The 12,555-nt window shown below is 43.1% G+C and overlaps 1 protein-coding gene across 2 annotated transcripts in view; it reads right to left on the bottom strand.

Moving 5' to 3' along the window:
- Positions 1-6,776: 6,776 nt before the first annotated feature.
- Positions 6,777-12,555, bottom strand: part of ACVR1 (activin A receptor type 1) — a 70,881-nt gene continuing 65,102 nt past the window's right edge. For both annotated transcript variants that reach the window (XM_075029120.1, XM_075029121.1), the window contains exon 10: positions 6,777-12,167. In XM_075029120.1, coding sequence (XP_074885221.1) covers positions 12,033-12,167 — 135 coding nt within the window. In that variant the 3' untranslated portion in view covers positions 6,777-12,032. The remainder of the gene's footprint in view (positions 12,168-12,555) is intronic.

A 12,555-nucleotide genomic window follows, 5' to 3' on the forward strand; every position in this document is an offset into this window, starting at 1 on the left:
CAAACAAACGGTGTATCCAAGGGAGGTGCCTTCCAGGGAGGAAGAAAAGAAGAGAACCACGGCACACATGCAGCAAGAGGAGCACAACTGCCTGCCTGACCGGCTACACATGCCCTTGGACGCAGACCAAAGGGAAATTCCCTGGGCCATAGGGACAAAAGCCCCAGCATCCCCTGGTCCCCCAGCTGCAGAGACGTAGCGTCTTCTCTCCCCTTGCTGTCGTCTGAGAGCAGGGGTCTTTGCTCAGTGTGCAGACCTGAAGGACAAAGGCTGCCAGCTTAAAAAGATCCAATTTACAATCCAGCAAAGCAAACTCAGCGTGGGGTTTTTTATGTTTGTTTCAGTGTTGTGGGTTTGCTTTGTGAATTTTATTATGTGTTTATCTCAACTAATGTGCTCAGATTAATATTACTTGATCTATGTTTCTGCATTACTCTTTCACAAGCAAAAATCATTTGACTAAATGCTTTTCGAAAGAAAATCAATTAACCTATACCAAGATACAAATACAGCAAAGATGTAAATCCAAGTAGTCTAGGATTAAGTAGCCATTAAATAAGACCAAAAAAAGGCTGCTCTTCACCACTAAAAGACAAGTTTAAACACCAACTAATTACCAGTTTGGAGACACAAGCCCTATAAATAAATATATATATATAAAAATAAAATATATACATATGTAAATGCATGTAAGTGCATATATATATGTATGAGAATCCTAGTAGGGTAATGGACTGATAGACTGGGTAATTCCAATGATTGAAGACTTGTTTATGAAAAGCAAATGTTGCAGACACTTGCGTGCCAAAGCTGGAGTATTTTAATTGGGACCTCAATACGTATCTATTAGAAATTTTAAGGCTTGTTGACACAAACCAATCCATATCACTTAGAATATGGATATTGGCAGTACATTTAAATATCTGACAAGTTTTTCCATCTCCCCCCTCATTTATATTTGTATTTATGAAAGAAAAGTAGTATGTCAGAATACTAATCATATTGCTCTGCCATAGCTATCAGGTCAAATGCTCTATCCAGCTTTTTCATACATCACATGGCAATGCTGTCAATGTTATCTATTTTAAACAAGGCTCCCTTTGCCATACTGATAATGCTGTGTGTCTTCAAAACACGCTTGAGACCTTTTGTTTCCACCTAGGCCATTAAAAACTAATTGTCTGGGCTCTTCACATGCTATTATGTTCTGTATTATATGATGTCTGCGAAATCTGGAACAATGCATTTCAAATTGTCTGTCGGGTTTTAACCTCCTTCTTCAATAGGTTTCATGTAAATAAATAGCATCATGAGTATAACTATTACTGAAACAGAACTACAAGCTGCTTACATTTTAAAATTGTTTTGAAACTGAGCTTAAAACAAAACAAAAAAAAAACCCCACCAAACCCACTCACATTCTGTCAACCCTTCTCTCCACTTCGTTCTATTTGTTTGCCTCCAGCCCTCAACCTCAACCACTGTTTAGGAGGAACCTAAGGTAACTACGACATGTAATAAAGCCCATTGCTAAAGCAGCTGCATATATGCTTAAATGGCTTTTCGCAAAGCTCATGCTGTGAACATTGGCCTTTTTTTGGTTGGTTGGTTTTTTTGAAAGATTAACAACGTTGCTTAACTCTACAGCCATGAATTTGGTGAACTGTTTGAGATGCAGTAAGAATAGAAAATACAACCACCTGAATTTAAATTGAACTTCTGTAATTTAAAAGTACAATTCTCTATGTATGCTTTTATTAGTGTAGAAGTAAGAATGAAAAGCAGCGAGTGCCTTCCCTCCTCCTGCCGTCTCCCCGTGCCACCAGTCAGGGTTCGCCTCTGCGGGTGCTGGAAGCAGCTCCTGCTGAAAACACCTGAGCTGAGGCAGAAGTCTGTATTAATGGGCCACTGGTTGAAACAGCACTTCAGGAACTACTAAAAAAGCACACTTAAGAGCAGAGAGGGGGAGGAGAGCCAGTTACTCACATCTTACTGTGTTTCTAGAGCATTCAGTGATTTGGAGGTTTGGGTCCCCAGTTATCCATGATCACTGATCTTTCACCCCTTGTCTCTAATCTTCATCAGGCCTTTGACACACCAAATGTCAGTGAAAAACAAAAGAACAACAAAACAAGGGATGGAGGAAAAAAAACCCACCACACTTTGAGGCTATTGTGAGGCAAATGTGCTCCCAAGTTAAGATGTTTGCATGGCATGGTTCATAGTAGGACAGAAATAGCGTATCCTGGGGATTTAAGAGTCTTTGGAAATGGGTAACACCATAAAAACATTTGCCAACTGGAAGTACTTCTAGGGTTGGCTGGAAAACAAGAATTTTGTTTTGTAATTTGTTTTGCTCCACATCAGGACAAAACTAAGACCTATTGAAATTTTGTGCAAACAAACCAAAACAAAACCCATAGATGTCCCAGAATGGCCAGCAGGTCAGTAGTTACCACTTACCTTGGTCCTCTACATCCCAGGTCAGTCTCCTAACCATGGAACTGTCTTGCAGTCTGTCTCTCACTCTGTTCATCCAGGAATGCTAAGGAATCTTCCAAAAATTGCCATCAGAATGATACATTCCTGCCAAAACATTATATTGTTGACCATGGCAATTAGCAAAAGAGTCAAAAAATTCCCAAACTGTTCCAAGAATCATTTTACAATTCTTTAGTCACACCCCTGCCCCCGCCAATGCTGCTTTCTACAGCCCTGAAATCTATTAAACAGTAGCCCATAAATCTATTGAAAAGTTCGTATTAATCTGAGTAGGTACTTTTTTGATGAGGAAGGTAATAATGGAACTTCCCAGAACATTTTAGCATCATTCTGACATAAGAAGTGTCCAAAGAGTGAGCATTAGTGTAATTAAAAAGTTAATTCTCTAATGGGACTGCCCCCTCCGCCCCTTACCTCTGTTCTGGGGATGACTGGCAGTGTCCTCCTCTCTCGCCATCCCAGCGCTGACGGTGCCTCCTCCTCCTCCTCCTCCTCGCAATACAGCCGGTGCCAAAACAGCAGTCGCTGCGGGGGAGACGGCGGCAGAGCCCGAGCAGGACAAAGCTGCCGACTCGGGGACTTGGTCCCGGCTCCTCTTTGTTGCCTTCTGCAGCACTGAGCGAGAAGCGTCAGCTAAGCCCAAGCCAGCTTTTTAGCTTGTCCTCTGCTTCGTGCCTGACCTAACACAGTGAGGAATTGACCTTCCATCCATCAATCACCAGTGAAAAGTACACACAGAGAGACTGCTGCTCAGAGGAGGACAGTTGCTAGAGATGTTCCTGAAATGGTGTCCTCACCAGTCATATCTATACTGGTGTGGACAGGAATGCACCATTTCAGTCTTCCCATGGCTTCAGAACCCTAACCCTGCGCTTTGGATCAGGTCAGGGGTGCTGGGCATCAGGGCTTATTCAGTGTATTTTCTGTGGGGAGCTCCTGGTAGCCCATTTTGTAAGCAGCTCCCTGGGGGAGCAAGATGAGAGGAGATTCCCCAGGAAGAGCAAAAGGAAAACTGAACCATCCGCTGGTAACTGCTGGAAGTGGCCAAAGGAACCGAGTAGAAGTAAAGGAAAGGGCCAGTGCCCTTCCCCTAAAGGCTTCCATTTTAATTCAAGATCCTTATAAAACAGAGCAGAAGACACTAAGAATGTTGAATTCTGTGAAGTTTCTCAGGCATTTTTTAAAAAGGTGCTTGCAGAGAAAATACAGTTTAAGATTATCTCAATTCAGTGAAGAATTAGAAACAATACTTTTTTTTTTTTTTTTACTGTTAGCAATGTTCTTTCTCCTAATGAAGATGGGTAGTCACGTACTTTAAATTCACACAGAATCTCATTACAAGAGACTTGACAGAGTAAATTTGTCACAGTTTTCAGCTTGTTTTCAATGTAAGTTGAAATACAATCATTTGAACTCTAGCCACAGTATTGATCGATTGCTATACAGTTTAGGCATTACATTGTCTAAAGCATACGTTCAGTGCTTGAACTCCTGTCAGAAAACACTATTGCTTGTGTTCCACGTTTCTTGAACAGCTCAAGTGTATGACAAATATTAAGCTATTTTTAACTCCATGCATTAAAGATTGCAAGATCCACATACAGTAAATAATCAAACAAGGTTAAATGGGTAGACAAAAGGCATTATTTTTCCCTCCTTATTTTGCAACTTCTTTGTACACTGAGTTATGGTAAGCTTTTCTTTGCAAGCAGTTCTGCTATTCTTATAAACTGCTCTTTGGGCCTTACCATTTCCTCCTTTTCAGCACCTACATTAAAGATACGTTCTCTTTATGGGAAGTAGACAACGTAACATGATAGCTATTTTTGCAAGTTTTTAGAATAAAATTCCTCGCTAGCATCCAACAGTTCACTATCCCCCCCGCCACCTTTGGTAGGTATTGCATTTTAAGGCTCCAGGTTTTCCAGGAGAACATTCCAAGAATGAAAATAGATCTACACCATGAATCTGAAATATTTATGATATTTGAGGTCGGAGCTTTTTGATGGTGAAAAATGGAGAAGACTGCTGCAGAGACCTACGGGGGAAGAGATTGGTATGATACAGAGTCCTTAAATCTAGTTACCAACAGCCATCAAGCTTCAGTCAAGTGTGTCGCGATCTTTTAAGATCGAGAAAGCAAGCTGATAGCAGGTTTTCAAGTCTTTAACAAAAAAATCCCTGGCCTAGCTAAGTCTGATTTCCTTCTGGCACAGCTCTCCACAGCTGGTGCACAGCTTTCCTCTGTCCCGAAAGGAAAAAAGAGCAGTTCGTGTTCACGGAGACAAGAGGAAGGTGGGCACGGCCAGAGGCACTGCCCTCAAGGAGAAGTTGTCCATCCCTCCATGGGGACAACTCCCGGGACAAGCAAGGGAGGAGCAGACGCAGAGTTGGGAGTTTGGGAACAAGGAGCACATGGGGCTCCAGCACACCCATGGCCGGCCCGGAGAAAGGACGGACTGGGCCAGGAAGGGGCTGCGGAGGGGAGTGGGGCAGGATGGAGGCTGACCACCCACCCCAGCACTCAATCCACCCAAGTGTCACAGCCCTCGGCTGCCACACGCCTGTTTCCCAGTGAAAACGCCGGAGCGGGGAAGGAGCAGGCAACGCTTCAAGCAGCGCACTTCACTGAAGCCAGGAGCGGCCAGGGCGGCATGGGACCGAGCCCAGGGTCCAGCCTCGACCTCGCGCTTCCAGCGGCAGCAAAGCTCCCCGGTGCTCAGCCCACGGCCTCTCCAGGGCCCGGCGGGAGCTCAGCCCTCCGGGACATCACCCCAGCTTATTTAAGTCAGTAGCCCAACACCTGGCAAGCCCACGCAGGCTGGCCGCTGTGGGATGAACAAGCGGAGCGCTCAGCAAGAGACTTCCCAGTGCTGCAGCCCCACCTGCATAATCGTTGCCATCGAGAAAACCTGCAACACGCGCCCCATTTCTGACAATGGCAATGAATGTCCCTGGGTTGTGTAGACAAACACCCAGACCGAAGGCACTTGGCACAGCGAGCCCAACCAGCGGAGGTCCCATGCCCTGGTGAGTTATCACAGCATGTTTAAAAGCTCTCGCTGCAGTTAAGCTATCAGAAAAACATGGAAACCAGGTAGAAATGTCAAGTAACTCCCAGGGTTAGATCTTGATTTGTCACTTCTACACTGACAAGAGATGAAAATTGCAGCCTTACTCCACTAAGGCACTCTGATATCTTTAAATCAGTAGAAAGAAGCAACCATAAAGTGCAGCATTAATTTAGGAACTGACCTGAAAGCAGCGCAGCACTGTAACCAGTGCACTCTTTGCCTCATCCTCCCCTTCCTAAAGTACTGCCTCACCACAGTTCATCAGGTCAGAGTGTGCTGGCTCCTTCTACATGCTGTGAAAGTCATAAAAAAAAAAAAATTAAAAAAATTTAAAGTTCCCCAAGATGCCTACAGGAAGAAGAAAAATACAGGTGTTGAAGCTGAACACAGCATCAGCTTTTCACTTTTTGAAAGGAAGAGATTTTAGCATAGTAACAAAGACAGAGTTGCTAAAACTGATGCCAGTATCTGAATGTTGTTGATTTTAGGAGTTCGGGGCTTCTGTGACAGTGAAACCCTCAGTCATTGCACTGGAAAAGGTGGTCAGCATTTTGGTAGGGACTGCAGTCAGAAAAACAAATTAGTAATTGTTGATGTTAGGTAGTTTTTAAAATCCACCTCATATCATCCGCAAATCAGCTGCTACATCCCTCATGCAGTTCACGAAGATGAAAAACCCCAGGACAAAACCCTCAGCACGCTTTGAAGCGTGCGCTGAAGCCCCACCGACAGGCGATGCCCCAGCAGGGAGAAGGATGGAGCAGCTTTTTCGGTCAGCGGCCACTGCGGGATGCTTCCCCCTCTCCGTCCGGGGGCACCACTCGTCCCGCACCCTGCGGCGAGCACTCGGCGGTGTCCCCTCCAGCAGAACAGCGGAGAGGACCTCCACCTGCCTTCCCTTAGTGGGGGGAAAGCACAGCCTGTGGGGGCTGCGCAGCACTGTCTACCCCGTCACGGATATAAGGTAGGAACGTTTTGGTCAAGAACAAGCAGAGATATTTATTAGATCTGTAAGTATAAAGAGAGTCCTGAGAAGCTACACCAGACTGGAGGACAGGACGTGTACACCAGCTCTTGTGCTGCTCTGCCAGGGCTACACCCCCAGGTTTACACATGTTGCTGGGACAAATGCCACTATGCACAGAGCAACACACAGCAACAAATGTGGTGGAAAGGGGGACACCTTTTTTTTTAAAAAAAAAAAAACAAAAAAACAACAACAAACAAACAAACCAACCAAAAACCAACAACTCTGTCTCCCAAGTCTGACAGCTGGCAGGCACTTTGGTGTATCGTGTTATAGGCCACCATCCCCAAGAGGACCATGTTCCGGGACCTCTAAGCAAGCAGTCTGGCTGGTACAGAACAGGTTGACCCAGTGAGCAGATGTCCCAAACCCCTTGGAAGATCTCTTTTGCAGACATCACACAGCTCTCCACCACACAGGATCTGGAGGTAGCGAGACGAGCCCATACCCAGTGAGAAACCGCACTTTCCACAGAGAAGGTCCCAGCTTCGCCTCCACGAGTACCAGAAGTCCCTCTTGCAGTCTCTCTTCTACCGTGACAGGCCGAGACTGACGTCAACCGTGTACAGCTGTGCTTTGCTTTTCCTGGCATGCTTCGGCTTGTGTCTTGGCACGGTTTCTTGGTTCAGGCACTAGAACTGTGGTGGGTTTTTTTCCTTAAACTAGGGATAAAGCAAATGTACTATTCCCAGGTGAGAGCATCTGTCACAGTACATCATTAATTCTACATTTGATAAAATGCTTACTTTTCCCACACAAATCTTAGCTCTAAAATGCGAAAATGTATTCTGTGTTTTAGAAAGATTTAACTTCTCTCTATATAAATGGAACAGCACCGGTAACATCTTTGTTTCCCTTCTCCTACGCCAACCACTACGCCAAGGCTGATCTTTTTTGCACAGCAGACACCTTGCCCTACAGGGAAGAGAATTCTCCTTGTCCCTCCTTACCAAAATAGTTTAATCCAGGTAAATAAAAAGATTCTGGAAGCCTTGATATGGATTTTTCACGGAAAATCCCAGCACAGAAGGCCCACAAGGAAAGTTACAGACAAGTGGGAGGAAGCCTTTAGTGCCTTCACTACAGCAACACTAACTTGAGTTGCTGGCCTCGGGCTGCTTTAGGCAGCTGTCCCCAGGACACCCGTCAAAGTGCAACATATTCCTAACCAATAATAAACAAGCCTTCTGCATATGAAAAAGGGAAATCCAAACAAAAAGCAACCCCCCTCCCCCAAATCTAAAGTAACTCTGTTTTTTGCCTAGCCTTCCTCCTGTAACTGGCAGGTGGTCATACCTATCAACAGGATAGCTGAATCAGACAGTGCTACTCATGTGCTGAGGAGTCATTTTATTTATTTTTTACATGCAGGGCCTCCTCTTACTAGGGGTCTGATATATGGTCAGGCACTGTTCGAATGACAACACCCCAGATCCACATTGGCTGTGCACAGTGCAAATCCGCCAGACACATGAATAATTCAACTGCAACTATGGAACTGCTTGTGCCCTCTCCATAGTAATAAATGCAGCGACACCCTTAATGCAGCAGATTATATATAAGCATTCCAAATCTCTTTAGAAGATTAGATTTTATGGGGGTACTAGAGGAACACTGATTAATAAACATGCTGGAAAAATAGCATAGGAGGTGGGGGTGTTATCTTCACATACATCACTTGGAAACTCTCCCCAGCTGCCCAAGCCTTGATATCTTGAAGGGAAAAGCAGCAACAAATTTTCTCCTGTGACTGTCCAGACACTTGAAAATGAGGTTAAATAACACAGACCACAAATAGTCCTTCACTGGCTATCACTGGGTTTTTCCTTCTCTGCTCCCAGGCGCACCCCCTCTAGCTCCCAAGAGGACTGTTCAGAACACTGCTATTTCTGCTATTTTTGAAAGCATGGACCCTGACTACACTCAGTAGCAACTATACATTAGAAAAGCACAGTGCTGAATGACTCAGGGATAAGTCAAGGAATAAGAAATTGGTAAGAAATTATTTCTCATTATTATCTTCCACTCAAATTTCTTGATTCAAGTTTGCCAAATAGTCACCTAATTAAAAAAAAAAATTAGTTAACATTTCAAATAGTTCAGTCAAAGCCTGGACTAAAAATACTTCATTAGCAGGGCATGAATGTGAATTTTGTTTAAAATAATCCCTGGATGTTTTGATATGCAAGAGGAAGCTACTAGCAGCAGCACCAATGAAAATGACCTTGTCTAGCACATTGGTGAGTGCCCAGGAGTCCTAGCATTGGACAGACTTTTTTACCCTGCCAGTAGCTTGCTTGGATAATCTTCTTTACCTAACATGGGATAAAGAGGATATTATGGGGTGTTTTTATGGTTTGTGTTTTTATCCTTTAGTTGGTTATCACTGCTTTATAGGCAGGGAGAGCCAAGAGTCCAGTTTTAATTCATACTAAACTTCCTCAATCAAGTCTGTATCCAAACTCAGAAGAGGCCAGTGGTTCCCAGAGCCCAGCCCTGGAAGAGTCCCTGGAGAACTGCGCGCTTCCTTCCCGCAGGCCCTGCACCCTGCAGCACCCAGCTAGTCCTAGCACAGCTAACAGACTGGTACCCAACGCTGCGGTTAGAAAATTCAGATTTTCAGAGACAGCAGAGTAAACCCCTATAGAGTACATGGAGCTGTTTCCAACCTAAAGTTGTGTCGTTCTTCTATGTACACAGTACTTTTCAGAAGATGCTACAGTGCAAAGAAGAGACGGATCAAGTATTTAACATGACCATCTTCCCTAATATCTAGTAAGATGCTGTGACTCCGTAGGTCAGCGTTTGAGAAAGGCACCGCAAATTCAGCCAACACGGCCAGAACTGTTATTAATCACCAGCATGACAGATTGTCTCTCTCCTCCAACACCTGTACTGGCAAATGCTGGAGATGTGAAAACTCAAAGTGAAAAACCTAACCAGCCACTTTAAACTCACATTGCACACTGAACTTTCACCTCTGGCTCTGTCCCTGTCCATCTGTAGAGATACCTCCCCTCTCGCTCTCCACTGTCCAGATGTCCCCGGCTGTCCTCATCTCTGAGCACTGCAGCAGCCTGGGACCTCTGCAAGCAGGTTGCCTCACTTTCCATTTGTTTTAAATACTGATGCCTGTTCCATCATATAAATACATGTGAAAGAAATATGTATGTGTGTGCACCAGGCACCTAGGACTAAAGAGCTTCAGGCAATACTCTATATCAGAAAATTATCACTAACAGCCACTCATTTTGCAGTTGTAACTGTCACTAGTTACTTCCATTCATATGGCATCTTCAGTCCAACAGACTGATTCACTCGAGTCGTTGCTGAAATACTGTCCCTCCTGGGCTGCAGTTATTTAACAGCCCAGCATGCATCACATACACAAACCAGTTTAAAGCAAACCTGAATGCATTCAGGCAACTGAGCCTTTGACTTCCTATTAAAAACTAACAATAAAAACTAATCAGATCCCACTTTTCCTATGGTTTTTTGCAGCACTGGATCTGCTCAGATTCTCATCAAGTATAATTAAGAGACCTCGCAACTTGTATCCATTCAGTCTGCTCTGCAGAGCTACTGTACCATGCAGTACCTACCCTGCAAACTTGGCTGTTATTTCTACACTAGAAATATAGAAAAAGAAAGGCATGCCACGTGGCTGGAGTAGGATGAGGAAGACTGGGTCTGAGAAGGAAAAAATTACAGAGAAACAGGAGAGCAGAATCTGGCAGACTTAAAGGACAGAAGAGAACCTCAGAGAAATTTTTTAACCCAGAGAGGAAACATGTCCAAATAGCTAATTACTATCCAGGTCCTTAGATTACCTGGAGGATTTCAATCCCATGAATAAAGGAGTTCTTTTCCAAGGACGAAAGGGCACTGTCACTTCCTAATCACTCTTACACTTGACATAACAACTAAGATGAGAGTATCAAGAGGTACAGGCAGAGAAAACAGTTCTCTGGGTACAAAGCTGAATTCTTCCCCATAAGGCTAGGGGATAACATACCTCCTTCTGCAAGACATGCTCTAGGAGGTTTGCACGGGCATGACTGATGTCACGTCCTAGGAGAATACACCAGTTCCCTGCTGTACTATTTTAGGATCCAGTTCAGTACAGGAAAAACACACCCAGACAAACAACTGTTAACAGCCTCAGTACCTCGGTGTTCCACCCAGTATTGACCCGGACCGACTCTCTTCACCTGTGAGCATACGACTGGAGATACCCACTGCTGCATTAGTATACCTTTGTTACTAATAGGCAGTAAGAGAACTAAAACACTCTTTTGTTTGACTTGAAAACATTCTATTTAATTTATACAAATAACTACTAAATAGAAAAAGTAGATTAAAACAAAATAGTTATTCTTCTGGCAGAGTTTAAATGCATATTATATAGCTTAGAAGAAATAAAATGCATCTTCCCCACAGCATTCATGACCTAAAATTCTAGTTAGTTCCTCCATTGCTTTCCTTTTCTAGATCGGTAAGATACTAGACACAATGTCATGTGGGTAATGGCTATATATATGTTCCGTATTTGAACTGAAAATATGTTACAGACCACACACCTACAAATGTGAAGCACTTAAAATGTGACTATCGAGTTGTAATATGGTAATACAGAAAACAATTTATGTTTCAGGTTATATTGTGTTACAAAAACATCTGTGTAAGAAATCATGAAAGAGGCCACATAAAAATAAGCTTTAACTTTATGCACTTATCTTACAGTTTAAAAAACTGGCAAGTGCACTAGTAATAAATAATTTGCAAGTTTTGTATAAACGAGAAATTCCTAATGTTCAGCATTATTGTAAACATCAGTACACATGTAAAACGCAGCTAAAATCTGACAGTTACATTTTCAGTTTACCAAATTCATTTCCTATTATTCAGGCATAGACCAATGTAGTATACAGCCAATCATATTTTTGGCAAGTCATGTCATTAAAATTAACAGTGACAGTGCAAGTAAGGAATGCAAAGAATTCCTAGTGCAATAAAGAAGAGAAGCACAGGCAATATTGCTGATTAAAATTTACCACTTCCATGTGTTCACCCTGGGAGTGATTAGGAGAATTAAAAAAAAAAAAAAAAAAGGAAAAAAAGAAAAAAGCTGTTCAAAGCCATTATTTAATGCCCTGATCTTGTCTTAGGATTTCTCTGTCTTCCTTCAGGCCACTACCTTTGCAACAGTACATCCAGCGTGAGTCCTTATAGCTTGACCATTTGTGAAATGCCCATTGTAGTCACTGAGCAAAGTCCATATGGTTCCGATGTCTCCCACACAGATGGCTTGGTAAGAACTTCTGCCTCTATAAGTAGCCACATGGGGACCAATCGTATAAACTGTCTGGCCAGACTACTTCTGAAGCAGACAAATGCCTTCCTATCAGGAGAGCACCACAAGAAGAAGGTCAACAGTCAGCTTTCAGTTTATCTAAGGAATTATCAATTTTGGTCAAAGTCTTTTTGATTCGCAGGGCTGTTAGTCTCGCTGATGGATTTTGATACCAGCATTCTTTCATCAACTTGGCAAGAGATGTTAATGTCTGGGAAAAGAATAAAAAACAGAAAACACACACGTAAGTACACAAATCACAAGGCAAGAAAGCGCTAGATTGGCTTAAGCACTAACACAGTAAGGTATTATTGCCTTCTTAACACACAGTTTTCAGAGTCTACAGAGAGTTTACTGCTATCTATCAAATATACAGCTTTCAAATGTTGGAAAAAAACCCAAGTTTGATAACTTGGTTAAACCAAGAGAGTAACTAGACAATGGGCTGACTGGAGCAACAAGCTAGCATAATTTTAAACAAGGGAGTTTTCTTTTCCTCCTAATTAAGAAAACACAACAAAATCTCTTTTTCAATGAAACTGATTTCCGCAAGATCAATGAAGGAAGCCAGAGAAGGTACAGATTTTCTGCCTGTGATT

Source organism: Buteo buteo, chromosome 5 (assembly GCF_964188355.1).
Source record: "Buteo buteo chromosome 5, bButBut1.hap1.1, whole genome shotgun sequence".
Taxonomy (NCBI): Eukaryota; Metazoa; Chordata; class Aves; order Accipitriformes; family Accipitridae; genus Buteo; species Buteo buteo.